The sequence below is a fragment of the Pteropus medius genome, unplaced genomic scaffold (assembly GCF_902729225.1).
Source record: "Pteropus medius unplaced genomic scaffold, Ma_sr-lr_union100, whole genome shotgun sequence".
NCBI lineage: Eukaryota > Metazoa > Chordata > Mammalia > Chiroptera > Pteropodidae > Pteropus > Pteropus medius.
The window spans coordinates 7,126,765-7,141,928 of NW_024349797.1; the positions used below are offsets into that span (position 1 = coordinate 7,126,765).

A 15,164-nucleotide genomic window follows, 5' to 3' on the forward strand; every position below is an offset into this window, starting at 1 on the left:
ATGAAGGGGACGGCAAAGACCAAAGAGAAAACAGAAGTTAAAAGGCCCTTTTCTGAAGCAGGAATGGGAGTGGGTGGGCTCCTGGATACCTAGCATTCTCTGAATACAATCTCCTTGATTTGGGCCAGTTAGAATGGCCACAATTTATCATGAGGTTCCTGGAATCTCTGTCACTATCTCTGGAAGACCTGGGTAGCTGCAAGACCCAGTATCGTTCCCTCTGGATATTTAAGCTATGAGGTACACATGTCAGCATGTGCTCCATGGGGAGCCAGACTGTAGCGATGCTCTAGCCAGCCTTGGTTCCTGCAGGTTGATGCCTTGAATTCCCAATGGCTAGATGTGCAAGCTCAGTCAGGACATTTCATTAACTTCACGAAAACAGACCTTGCATTTTCCTGATTTAAAGTTTTCAAGTTTTTGCACTAGGGTATGTTGGAGATTTATTCTTTGCTTCTTACTCTAGTATATCTTCCTTTTGTCTATGGCACAAATCTAGGACTAAGATGACTAAGCCACAGTGAATTCTCACTTATGTGAAATTTGAAAACAGATTCTGAATGCCTTTGCAAAATGCCCCAGTACAATGAATTATACTTAGGAACTTTATTACAATTTTTCCTGGAATATCTTTAAAAGCTCATTGCTGGCTGGAAGACCCTCTTATTTTTAAAATACCCTTTTCTATGTTTTCTTTCCCCCTCCAGTTTCTTTTACAGATTCTTTTTAGATGGTGTTAAATTGCAAAACTTCAAGACTTTAAAGCTCAGTACATTTGGAGGTTATATCTGGTACGTTAGATATTATCATGTTTAGATTTTTCATTTACCAACTAGACTGTAAACACTTACAGTATGGGAAGCCATATTTTATACCATTTGTATATATGCCCACTGAATGTAGTGTTTTGATAGCTAGTGCTTCATTTATGACTTAATAGGAGCTTATAACATTCATTAGTGATTGTATTTTAGTTAAATATTTGCTCACCTGAAAGAGGAAGAAATACAAAGAAATATAAAACATGGCTCCCATCCTCAGTTCTCTCAGCTTTTACAGAGTTGAATTGAATTCTCCTTTCTAAGGATGATGGACATATTTAGAGTCTTACTTTTTGACTTTTTTGGCCTTTTTAGTCACAACTCACAGACACTTAGTAAATACATATTGATTTACCAAGTGGAAAACAGTCCATCTTCTCTCTCTAAATCTTGCCCATCTTCTTAGGTCAATTTAAGTCCTTTTAAACTCCACAAAGTCTCCTCTGAGAGTTCTATCCACAGGGTCCTTCTTTTCACTGAATTTCTTTCTTATCAATTGTAATATCCAACCATTTTCTGAGACACTCTTGTATTCTTATTTAACCTTTATTATTAGGAAAACTAAAAATAAGGGCGACTCACAGAATCCGAATAGATATTTTTCCAAGGAGGACACACAGATGGCCAACAGGCATACGAAAAGATGTTCAACACTACTAATTATTAGAAAAATGCAAATCAAAACCACAGTGAAATATCACGTCACATCTGTTAGAATGGCTATTATCAAAATGACAAGAAATAAGAAGTGTCGAAGAAGATGTGGAAAAAGGGAACCCTTTTTTCTGTTCGTTGGACTATAAATTGGTGCAGACACTATAAAATACAGTATGCAGGTTGATTAAAAAGTTAAGAATAGAACGACCATATGATCCAGCAATTCTTCTTTTGGGTATTTATCCATAGAGTACGAAAACTAATTCAAAAAGATATATGGACTCTTACATTCATCGCAGCATTATTTACAATAGCCAAGATATGAGAACAACTTAAGTGTCCATTGATGGATGAATGAATAAAAAGAGATATGGTACACACACGCGCACACACACACGCACACACACACTGGAATACCACGCAGCAATGAAAAAAGATGAAAAATTGACATTTGCAACAACATGGATGGATCTTGAGGGTATTATGCTAAGTGAAATAAGTCAGAGAGAAAAAGACAAAATAACATGATTTCACAAATATGTAGAATATAAAACAAAAAAAAATAACAAACGAACTAACAAAATAAATTTAAAAAACCCAAACTCATGGATACAGACAATAGAGCGATGGTTACCAGAGGGAAAAGGGGTTGGAGGAGAGCAAACTGGGTAAAGGTGATCGAATATACGCTAATGAAAGGAAACTGGATGTTTGGTGGTGAGCATGCAATACAGATATCGAATTAGGTCGTACACTTGAAATTTATATAATGTTATTAACCAATATTACCTCAATAAAAAAATAGTAATAATGACCATTAAGTTAACTTCTGATACCTTTGTGCATTCCCAGCACTTCTTGCTCTTTCTTCTGGTAACATACCTTACTCCCATGGCAACAGAGTGGGTGTGGTGTGTGACACAAGTCGATCCAGTTCAAGTCCTTCCCTGTGGGCAGGGTCAAACTCAATCTGAGACATCTAATAATGAGAATGTAAGCTAGGAGAGGCTTCCCCCAGCCAGGTCGCCCAACATAAGGAGCAACTGGTCTGAACCAAAAAATTGACACCCAGAAAAGAGAAGAGACAAAAGACCTAGCAAACGCTAATAAGTTTCTAAGGCCCTGCATCTAGCTGTCCCTGAGGCGAATTTCATCCCAATCATTTCCAGGGTTGGTTATATCAGCCAATAAATTTTTTGTTTTGTTTTGTTTCATTTTGTTTTGTTTGTAGACTAATTTGAGTTTGTCACTTGCAGAGTCTTGATGAGTCCGTGACAGGTTCCTTGAGGAAGTCATGTCTTTGTGAGTTTAGTTTTACTGCTTTTGCATCTCCCATTGCACCTAGCACGAAGTGCACCCTGCAAAGAATAGAAACTCAATCAACTGTTATCAAAGTAATGATTCTTTAAATTTTCAGTAAAATTCCGGAATATTATTTAAGATACTACAAATGTTAATGAAATGATTATGTGTAGGTACCGTGAGCAAGAGTCTCAAGAGATACTACTACTTTGGTTAAGTCACCTGTTTTCAGGAACAAAACGCTCATATTTCACCCTGTTGCAAACATATTCCTTGTCATTAATAGGCCACTGCGTCTCTAAACCATTCATATCATTTATACCTTCTCATAGTGGAAAGTGCTTGATATAAATGCATTCAGGTGTTGAGTTTTTTTATTCTATGTTACAGTACTGACGATCATATGACAAATTTTATACATATATGTGTGTGCGTGTGTGGGTGTGTATTATATACTCATACACACATACATACATATGCACAGTGTATGTGTTTTAAGTATGCGTGTATATGTATTGCTCTAACCAACTTCCTGGAAGGTTTATTTTTTGCACTTAGAAAACCTGGGTGTAAATATAACCAAGTAAAAGTTTCTCCACAGTCTCTCTAACAGTCTCCTTTCCATGAATTCTGTGTGCAACTTATTCATAAATATGGAAAATATCAGAAGATTTTCTTTTAACTTGTCTTGATTTCCTTGAAGACTCTGGCACACAGCAGGAGATTAAAATAACCTGGCATCGCTGGTGACTTTGCCCACAAATACCAAGGAATAAATATTAGAATGATGGATTCTCTTTCCCTTGTCAACTATGAATGTGTTCTAGCCAAGGGCAAGGTCTAGAGAGTAATTCAAAAATAAACAAATAGAACCAAAGAGTAACTTTATTCTTTTATTCAAAGTTCACTAAAATACAAGAACAAATTGTAAAAGCACACATACCACTCAGCACCAATATAACAACACTCTTTCTACTGATAATCTCCAAAGCATTTGTTTCTGCAACCAAAAAGCAGAGATATACACACATGCATTCTCACCACATTTACCCAGGCCTCATAGCATCATGCCCCGAATATTCTCCTTGCTAGGAAGACAAAAATGAGCAGAGGTAAACTAATGTGACTACATCCAACCACTAACTGAGTCGATGACTCTTTCGTCAGCAGTTTTCATTCGCACACTGGTAACCTCTGCACATCCCAGTCTTCCTCTTCGAGGCCCCAATTGCTTGGGCTAGTGATGGAGTCTGGTGAAAATGTGATGCAAAACTAAACAAAACTGGCCAACGTTCCCTACCCAATATCTTGTAATTGCTTTGGTTATAAAGTATTGGATACTTATGTTTTCACATCCTCCAAATCTAACACATAAAAACCACACTGACCAGTGACGTGGTGTAGAGAAGTCTCGAGAGAATTTTATTTATTTCCCACCCCTTTCTGTGGCTTCTTTCATTTATGTGTTTACCTGTTTGCTTTTCGAGGGGTAAAGGGAATTTTGAGCCAAAATAGTGACTTCATTAAACATCTCCTGGGTCTTCGAAATCTCCTCAGTAAATATTAAACAAACTCCCTGGAGCTCTGTTGCTGCTGCCTAGACAGGCAGCAAGCCCCAACCTGCGTGAGTAGCCTTGTTTGGATGTCTGTACATGTTTGCTTTCCATCAGTTCAGACTCACTGTGGAACAGAGCTGGATCTCTAAGCTCTGAGACCTTGCTGCTGGTGCTGCCTAGAAGGTAAGGCATTAGGAAGTAGATCAATATTTGGCTCATCCTAAAGTCACTCGATGGCATTCAGCTCTCCTCCACTAGTGAGAAGTTTCTGTTCAAATCTTCCGAAATCAGTAGACCAAACCCACAGAGCCCAGTTCTTCCCAGTTAGAGCTTCCTGACTCCCCCAGGCTCTGCCCACTTATTTCATAGAGGTCCTTGGGATACTACCAAGAGAACGCTGATCAGCAAGCAGAGGTTAGTATTTATGCCCCATTCTAGATGTACATATAAAGGCTGGATTTAGCTTCTATTTTTAATAGATAAAGGAGGAAGTAGGGATGAGGATGGAATAAAACACTAGCTCTGATTTTTGGCAATATCTTCTTTTTTAAGCTTTGGAATGAAAAGCCTCATTGCTAATCTCCACTGTTGAGAGATATGACACTGGGCATGTTGCGAAAAGCTTTCAATGCTGGTAATAGTTTTCGTTAATTTTTCAATGGGACAGAAGTCAGTGTCCACATTTTTTTCCTTTGCAATGGTCATGTGATTCTAATTAAGCTTATTTGCCAAACCATTAGTCAGACGTGAGGTGGAATAAATGGCCAGGTTTATCCTCTTAAGATTTACAGAATGGGATATACATCAGTGCAATCTTCTTGCTATAGATATAGCTCATAGGGCATGTTGAGGTTACCTTGTATCCAGCTGGGAATTTACTCAAAGGCCTAGACATTGTCTTTAACCTACCCCTCTGGTATTTTACGCAGCAAGGCAGTACCCATGCATGACCTCGCCATACTTCATCATTTTTATTCAAGAGCTCAGATAGTGAAATATATTCAGGCAACATGAAAGACAGCAGTCTTTTCTCCTTGATCATAGAATAGGCATGCCTGGTTAATGGCAGAATTTAAATCATTAGGCCATTTAGAAGTTGATATTACCAAAAATCAGGGGTATATTCTATAAACAAGGTGAAGACACAGGACCAGAGATCTAAAACATAAATATAAACGGTCATAGAGGTTAAATAACTGTCACTTTAGCTATACAAAGCAAGAACAGAGTGACTAATCTGCTCCTAAGGAGGTCAGTTATATTTTAATGTCTGTATCGAACACCTACATTACTGCAGATATTTCATTCATGCCCATTTAAGAGAGTCATTGTTGATACCACTAATATTTTCTCTAAGCAATAAAATAAAGTAAGCTTTGATTAATTCTAAGACATAAGTCTTTCAAACACTATCTGTTTGAGAGAATCCAGACATTATGATAATATCTAAAATTGCTCAGAAACTATTTCACTAATAGACAAGCTAATTCAGTTTAAAAGGCTAAACTGATAGCTCCATGTAAACACAGGGGGGAAAGATGTTTAGGTATTAAGAAGAGCAATTCAAAGTTTTATACATAAAATTTTAAATATATATATATAATTTTTACCTTGTGAGAATAAGAACTACAATCATTCAAAGGAACATACTTTATAAAAGACAGGCTAGATGGGATGGGTATTGGCAATCTAATAATTTCTCTGAGCATATCAACTAAGCATCGATTCCCCTCTATCTCAAATAATGAGTTCTTGTTAAGTTCATAAAAGATACATCACAGGAAATTATAAAAGTTTATGTTGAGATAAATAGGTTACATAATTACAGCCTTATCATAATTCTGATAACACCAAGCCACTCTGTATTATCGCAGGATTCCTGAGCTTTGTCAATTCACTTTCTCCATTGGCCCCCGATAGCCTTTCTTCCAGTGACTCTTCTATGTTCTATTGAACATATCTTTTTCCCTGATATTCAGCCTGTGCCTTTGTATGTCTACTTGCACTGCTTCGTTTCTCCATTGGGCTATCCTCAGGAAGAGGAATTGCATGCACACGACTTTCTCTTTCTTTAAAAATATATCACGACTGGCTGATTTTTCATCATCATTTTCCCCAGATGGCTAGCACTAACTGCCTTAGCCAAATCTCATCCCCCAACCAGCTTCTCTAACATCCCGTACCATTATTATACATGTAGTACAAGGGGGAATTTTAAGAACAACAGTGAGTATGCTGCAACTAGTTATTCATTTATGTACCACATAAATCTCAACACCATTTTGTAGATAAAAATCAGTGGGGCCCATTGATAAGCCTTGAGTTATAGAGTTCAACAATTGAGGACTCCGAAATAAACTATTCTCATTGTGGTTTTCCAGAAATTCGTTAGATAACGTCACGTTTTCAAAATCTGCCTTGTCTCTTTGTGGGTGTGTTTTGTAGAATTTAAAGCACTGAGAAACTTAAATGTTGGTGTAAAAAAATCGGTTAAAATGGTGGTTTAAAATCTAAATAATAAACGAACTAGTGATATGGCTACTGTGTTGCTCCAGGATTTTTGTTGCTGTTTTTTTTTTTTTTTTAAAATAGACTTTTGGTTCTTGTGCACTCAGGTCCCACTTTTTTACATTTCAGGCAACTAACTAGTTCAGGAAGATATTTTCAATTTTAGGTATCTTTTTCTATTAGTTTTATTTTATGATTCAATTATTAGTGGAATGGTCATAAGAACCTTTGATTGTACATATAAATACAACCATATACTGTGATTTGATAGCATCTTTAAATTTACAATAAAAAAATTATGATAGAAAATTTGTAGGTCTATTCTTTCAGAAGTTATGATATTTTAGATATTTTACTTATAGGTAAATTTATATTACTTATAGGTAAAACTATAGTATCTTCATTTTATAAAGAAATATCATCTATATATATTAAAATAACATTATATTAATGTACTATAGAGGCTTTAGATTACTAGACCTCAGCTAATGGGAACAAAGGAAGACTCAAGTCCAAATTCAAATGTCAATGGGAATTCCATTTCACTAAATTCCATACTACTGAGGATTGCCTTATATCAAGGCCTCCAAAATTCCTAATGGGAAATTGTCTCACATTAACTTTCTTTTCTTTTATTTTACAAGTGAAGAAACCTTGTTTGTTCGTACTACCAATCATTCATTATACTTTACATTCTTTGGGAGGAAAACAGTGCTGCAGCAGAATGGCTAGGGCGCCTACCTGCCACAGCATCTGACAATAAATGTGTGTGTGTGTGTGTGTGTGCGCGCGTGCATGTATACATACATATGTATGTATATATCTTGAGCTGAAGAGCTCAGCATTGAAAAAACTCTCCTATAGTGACTAGGACCAAGAATGAGTAGGGCCTGATCATAATTTTAGGGATGGAGAGGAGCAGACCAGCACTGCTGGTCCCACCAATATTACCTTTAATTGGTATCATGGTGTATAATGCACCCACTGAAAACATACATACCACAAACATGTTTCAAAAGGTAATCATTCCACACACAAAAAAACCTCATAAATACAAATATTGAAGAGTGTTCTTTTTTCCCCTTTGATCCCCTTTCTCTCTCAATCTAGGAGTATATGATAAGTATATTGTATATTCTCTATGCTACTCTTAATTGAGCTCTTTTTCTGGCCTTGTGTTTGTTTCCATATTTCTATGGAAACAAATTAGTCCTACTCTCTAAAGCTTCAAGGTGAAACTCTATGAAGCCCTCTAATTTTTCTACCTCTTTTTCCTAGTTTGTCAACTCGATTTTCTTCTAGCGCTTTCTTCACCTGCCTAGAAAGTAACCCTCAAATTTCAGATGGTCATTCTAACCTTACAGCTGGGAATCATTCTTGACATCTACAAATACACCTGTGAGTTCTGGTTTATTTAGACTGGCATAGAGCACTACATGACTAGAAACTAGAACATCAGAAACTTTTCTAACATGTTAAATACCAAGGTCCTAATCATATGGCCTGGGTTCAAGGCCACATTATACGTAAATATTTGGGAATTTTCTAGTTGGGCTTTATCCATATGGAATAAAGCATAGGCGATATCCCTTATACTAACAAAGACAGTAGTTTCTCTGACATAGTAGTTATTCCGGTAAGTCTTTTCTTCGGGTCCCAAAGCACACATCGGCTGTATCAACAGTGTTTCTTCCTCTCCACCTTGGGATCTTTACAGTCAGGACTTTTTTTTTTTTTAAAGAAATAGAAGTGATGGGGCTATTATTTAGCCAAATGCCATTCGAGTGGTAAAGAAGTATTGAGATGTTAGAGGTTTACGTTCTTCTGACATGTAAATCGCTGTCTTTCAGTGAAGCAATGAGACTCAGTTGAAATAGTGGATTCGGTTCTTAGTTCCTTTCCCTTTATATATATATATATATAGATATATAATTTTTTTTAAAAAGCTCTATTACAATCATACCTTTAAACAGCTAATCTAGATTTCATCTCTTGTTGAAGTTCTTCTCCAGCCACCGCCGGACTTCTTGAAGGTTGTAGAAGAAGGGGCCCTTTCCTCCCAGATAAGCAATTTTCTGTCTCTGCACAATACACACACGTTCAAAGGCTACTCCATAAGCTACGTTAGCATTATTGTCCATGCGGTCAGCCACAACACGGCACTGGGGCGGCAAGGAGAAACGCTCCAGAAGCTGGTGGGCTGCTGCACATCGGTCTTCCTGGTTCCGGTGCTTCTTCACCTCAAAAGACAAAGAAGAATCCCCAGGCACTGCCCAACCATCTGAAGGATGGGCCTCATCAATGTAGACCAACAGGAAGTCAGCCACTGATGAGAACTCTTCTACCAGTTTGCTGAAAGCTGGCAGCTGGTTAGTAAAAGGAGGTCAAGTGGCTGAGCCAAAGTTGACCACCAGCGGGCGCTCAGGGTTGGCAAAGTCAAGAAGGTGGCACTCGGTTCCATCAGTTATCTTCTGGGTACCATTTTCACTGTTGTCCCCTCCTTCAGGACTGGAGACACGTACCACACTGGAATTGGGGGCATCTTCACCCAGCTTCACCTTGGGTGAATAAAAGAAAGAGGGAGAGAATACCACATGAAACACATTGTCACTTCAAATTCACTCTGTATAAAAACAATTGGCTCTAATAAAATGTGGTAGTTCCTTCAGAGGATGTGGTAAACATATATTGATTTGAGTAAAGAGATATCATGGCAGGTAATGTAAAGAATGGCCCTAAAGAGAATAAAAGTCTTTTTTATTCTGTATAGTCACCGAAGGTAATTATTTTTATCATTGGAGGCATTGCAGTTAACTCTCTTTGTAATTAAGTTGAGGCTGGTATTCTTCGCTATCCTTACTTCGCTGCCAATGCTTAGCACACATTATATAACGAATGATTAATTGACTTCATTTTAAAAGTTAAATGGTCTACTTTAAGACAAATTATCAGAGTCTTGAGACATAGTAACTCATTCTGAATTCCCACTTCTAAATTCTAAAATACTCAGGAAAGACCTTTATTTTCTAGCACGATGCTAAGTCATTTAATCTCAATCAAGGCATAATGATACCAACAGGCTCTATTCCTGGCCAGAGCTAGAAAACCTGGAGTCCATCGTGTATAAAAAGGGCTAGTCCCACTCAACCTCTTCAGCACTTCAACTTTCCAATGTGTAAAATGGTGATAATAATGCCTGTCTTCCTTATATGGTTCTAGGTGGATAACGCAAAGAAAATAGCTCTTTGTACACGATAAATCACTATGTGGGTGTAGGCTGCCATTATTAGATGCCACCCAAACCTGTAAATCAGAATGCCATCTTTCCTGGGCAAGTCTATGTTTAAAAATAAAAAGTTATCCTTAGAAGTGATTTGAGCTCTCCTCAGTATGACCTCTTTTCTTCAGATTTTTACAGCTCCTGCTTACTTTGGGTTCTTATGACTAGAACTTCATCATTTCCATTAAACCAAAGAACAAAAACAAAGTTATTCCAGAATTCTGCTTTTAATTTCTCACTTTTCATGTGGGTTTTGTTTGTTTCCCACTTTCTATCTGGGAAGTCACACGCCATTTACTTTTCTATCATACATTTTATTAACAAGCTCCTCTGAATTATAAAATACCCAGACAGAAGAGGTATAGAAGAAAATTGTTCCATGTTCTCCCTTTGCACGTGGTTTCAAATAGTTGAACACAGACTGAAAGAAAGTTTGCTGGTCTTTGGATCTGTAAATGGATAATAAAAAGCAGGCAACATAAAAGAGCCAATTACTTCAGTTGGAATTAATACAGCTGTATCTTCTCCTAGAATGGTTTAATCAAAGCCAATGACATTAGGGACACCTTACAGAAGTGCGATTGATTTTTATACACTATCCTTAATATTATAAAACACTTCCAACTTGATCAATTTATTCTCATATAAATACAGCCACATATAACACTGTTGTTAATTGAAGTCACTTAGAAGTGAATTGTTAAAGACTCGCCAATCCAAAACAAGCACTGAGGGGCCTTTCCTCAGAAACTTCTGTCTGATGTTAATGCGTAACTCATTTTAACTATAGCGAAAGAATTTTGAAAGTCCTTTCTCTCCCTTCTGAAAAAATCTTAGCAGGGCAATTTTTAAATAAGTACTATTAGTTTTCTAAAAGAAGTCTTAGAATAACATTCTTCTTTCTTAGGAAAGGAAGCTGTTGGTGTGACTTAAATAGTACATTTGTTTTCAGTCACTATCAGGGAAAAAGGTTATTTTATTTATATTAATTTTCTCAGTTAATTTGCAAGTGACACTAGATGAAGAAACCCAATAAGCCCCCTTTGGGTGGATTATTTTATATAAACCACAATTGTCTCTGGGGTATTAAAATATACTTAAAATTAAAAGATATAAATTTTAAAGATATTATAAACCTTTTAATCTGTGGGTCCTTTTTGTAATTCTTTGTAGATTTAGGTGGTAGGTAGCATTACAACCACTTTTGCATTAGCTCTTTCCCACTTAAAATAGCAGTTACGTTCTAGGAAGGCTGCTTTTAATGATGTGCTTGTGCTATATTCGCCAACATATTGTAACATAAAGATGTGAATGTATTCAAATCACTCTGAATCCATCAGTTGTTGTGCTTCTTGTTAAGTGAGCAGCCCATACACAGGAGAGGAATCACCTCTGGACTATAGACCTGTAGGTTCTTTGTAGGTGAAACATCCATCTGCTTTTTGTAGTCATTTTTAAGACTAACAAACAATTATGTGGTTTTGTTCAATGGGCTTTTGACACCCCTGGCTCTCACCCAAGCAGAAGTGGTGATCTTTGCATTATTCTTGATTATTCAACTGAATAATCTAATCTGATGCTTCAGTCACAGGTGACTCTCTTGTTACCTGTAGTTAATTTTCTTAGAAAGTTAAAGCACCTTCTTTTTCTTAGTGACAATATATAATTCAGCTACACAATTCTTTCCAAAATACAGACATACTAGTTTACCTTAGAAATTTTAGAACAAGTACAAAAAGTACAATACCTTCACTCAAAAATTAAGAAAGTTACCAAATACATAATGTCTGTATTATGTATTTGCATTGGCATTTTGTTAAGCTGAGATATATATTATATACATATATATTATATATTAAGTTTTATTGAATGAATTATTGAATGAAAGTTGTTATAATCCTAGGTAGGGTCAGTGAAGAATCTTACACTTAACAATAACCTTGATCTGCAATGAATATAATCATATTTGGGAAATGAATGAGCTCACTGAGACAGACAATTGAGAAATGTGAATCCTGGAAGCCTACTGCAGAGTACTACATAATCAACACCTAATGCTGTTGATCTGTTCTTAATTATCTCAGATAGTGCATAAAATGGTTAGTGCTTCAAATCAAAGTAGCCAATCCTTCTTATTTTTTGAGCATCAGTGTGACCTTACTGCAGATTCCAATGACATAAACAGATACCTTGTTCATGAGGATGACCAGGTAAAATCAATGCTATTAATAATACCATGGGGGAAAAATACACGCCCATGATTTGTAAATCCAATTATGAGTTTACCAGTAGCCTGTTTTTATAAGCATCATACGCTAATCATAAAATTTATCCATCTTGGCTAAAACCTGCTAATGGAGGATACTTTAGCAATAAAAAGAAAAAAGTTTTAGAAATTTTAAAAATGAAAGTTTGCTTTAAACTAAACAAATCTTTTAGAAGGACACTGTTATTCACATCTCGTTTTCCCATTAGAGCACCATGAAAATTAAATTCTTATTATGACCAGAGTTTCAAATGGAGAATTTCTTGGTTTGCTCGGTTATGCACCATGCTGAGATGGAATGGGAGAATCGCCATTGTCTTCAATGATGGAAGATTCTTTGCTTTCCCCAGGAGCAAAGCATTCTTTGACAAAGAGCCAAAAGGATGAAAAAAAATAAAGTTGGTCCCATAATAATAACATTTAGGCTGCAGGAAAGAAGCTCAACAAAAACAAGTTATCCCTTGGTACTCCCAAACTTTGTTTTAATTTCCCACAGTGGCACAGAAAGTCTCCTGGCCACAAGTTACCTATCATCTTAATTTCTCCTTCTTAGAGGGTTTGTGTTTAGTTTTTGTCCTTAATGAGACGTATTTGCCAAAGAGGCATTCAAAAGGCATTTTTTACTCTTGCGGAAGAGTAATTAGGTCGGTACCTCTTTCCCTGCCAGCATTAGCCGCTCTAAAGAGAACCCTGCCCAGTATTTAATGCCCAAACACAAGAAGCATCATTTCCACTAATTGGTCTTGAAGTTCCGATGTTCCCAAAGGGTCCCTTTATTTTGCAATGATCAGAAAGGACATACGTAAAATGCAATATCGTCATCACTGACTTTTATCCCTCATCTGCACTATTACAGTTGTCCTTTCTTACGCTTTTGTAATCAAGATCAACACAACACCAACAAGGGAGGTAAATAAAGGGTTTGCATTTTTTACAACAGGGGACATCTCTGGGCCAAGCTCAAATGTTGTGATAGCGATATTTATAAATATGAACAAAAGTGTAAATATATGGTGTATTTATAAATTTGATTCCCTCGACGATGGGATTCCTTTTACTGCCAGTGTTCAGTGCACGGGGAAAGGATAACGCTGCTTTCGCATGTGGACTGTGAAATGCAGGGCAAGGGAATAAAAGAAAGGACTATTCATCAAGTATAAGCTGGAAATAGAGCATATACTATTAACCTTGTTTTTTCTTTTTCTTTTTTTTTTTCCTTTTTCTGAAAAAGGCTTCTGTACCAATATCACCTACTCTCCTGATAGAAAGTAAAGCAAATGATAAAAATGGAGAGGGTGAGGATGGCAGAATCTTATCCCCTCCATTTTTACACATCCTTCTTCCTATCCAAAGCCCTGGATTGGCTTTATTCACTATCAGGAAATTTCAAATTCTTTGACATAATGATCAGGCTACATCGATGTTCTTGTAAACAGCCAAACAATTATTAAGCAGTAGCTTAACCATTTATATTCAAATTGGCCAAATAAATCAGAGTTGAAGAATAAGCTACCTACTCTTTCCTCTGAATTTGATTCCCTTTTGGCCATTTGGTTCCATCTCTTTTTGGTTCCTACCTTGAAAATGTAGCTCTAAACTCTATCATTTCTCACTGTTTTATTCAAGTGATGGACAAGCTCTGGCTGTGGCCTTCTTTGTGTTCTTTGAAAATGTTTCTCTCTTAAAAGAGCCATTTTCCATTGTAGAAACTAGTGTCAAAAGGCTTGAGGTGAATAAAGAGGAGGAGGAGAATGTTAAAGAGACCCTTTCAAAACCAAAATTATATGTTCAAATGAATATGTTTTCTGTGCCACTGCAATATTAACCATGCAGAAGCTGAACTGCTTGTCAGCATCTATACTGTGTGTTTACTTTTACACTTCATTTAGGTAGAAGCTAGACTCCCAGGCAGGGCAGTGTGCTTATTGGTTGCATTTCTGAGTCTTTGAGCACCAGCACAAGGATGTAGTGTTAGATGCAATGACACCAACTAGGGAAACTTAAATAACAAATATCTATTATTCATCTCAATCTCTCACAAGTTTCTGTAGACTTACTTTTTCATCAAAACAGTGCATGAAACTCCCTCTCACGAAACCCAAATTATCTTTAAAAGCTTCCTTACAAAGTTCATTTTAAATCCAATTCGACGTTTTAATGAAGAAGAGGTTTTTGTTTTATATTCTGTTTTAATTTCTTTGTTACCTCTTGTAGGAGCCAAACACAGGGATAACAACACTTTTACTGCACTTTCTCTAAATATCTACCCAAGTATCTGATATTCAACAACGAGGAGAATTAAAGATGACCTGCCTAATCATATCACATATGCATATACCCCTCATCCTGGAAAACTCTGTTTCCGGAGACAGTAGCCTCAAAATAATGCAAGTCAGGATTGTCAAGTACTGTGATGCCATCTCAAACAGAACCTCCTCCAATGTGTCCCTAGAAATGGCTACACCCAGAGATAGTGGCATAGATGACAACAGCATTCAGGGAAGTGATTCAACCTGTTTCAGAGATTCCGAATGACCCATTTGAGGGCATCTGAGCCACCACAGCCACCACCACTCTGGCCATACTTGGAGATAGGAGACCTAAATTCAGAGTTGTGTTTGCAATGTTTCCATTTATTACATACCCAGTCCAGTCTTGTCTCTGGACATGTGGGTTCTTGGGTTGCTTCTTCCCATGGCAGCTATTATATAGATCATTAAAAGCAGACTTAATGACATCAGTTGTGAACTTGGTCACTAATCAAATCAGTAGAC

General features: G+C 36.8%; 1 protein-coding gene across 2 annotated transcripts in view; it reads right to left on the reverse strand.

Moving 5' to 3' along the window:
• Positions 1–3,660: 3,660 nt before the first annotated feature.
• DIO2 (iodothyronine deiodinase 2) overlaps positions 3,661–15,164 on the reverse strand; it is a 196,293-nt gene continuing 184,789 nt past the window's right edge. The window contains exon 4 of one of the 2 annotated variants that reach the window (XM_039883950.1): positions 3,661–9,402. In XM_039883950.1, coding sequence (XP_039739884.1) covers positions 8,818–9,402 — 585 coding nt within the window. In that variant the 3' untranslated portion in view covers positions 3,661–8,817. The remainder of the gene's footprint in view (positions 9,403–15,164) is intronic. The other variant, XM_039883951.1, reaches the window with a different exon arrangement.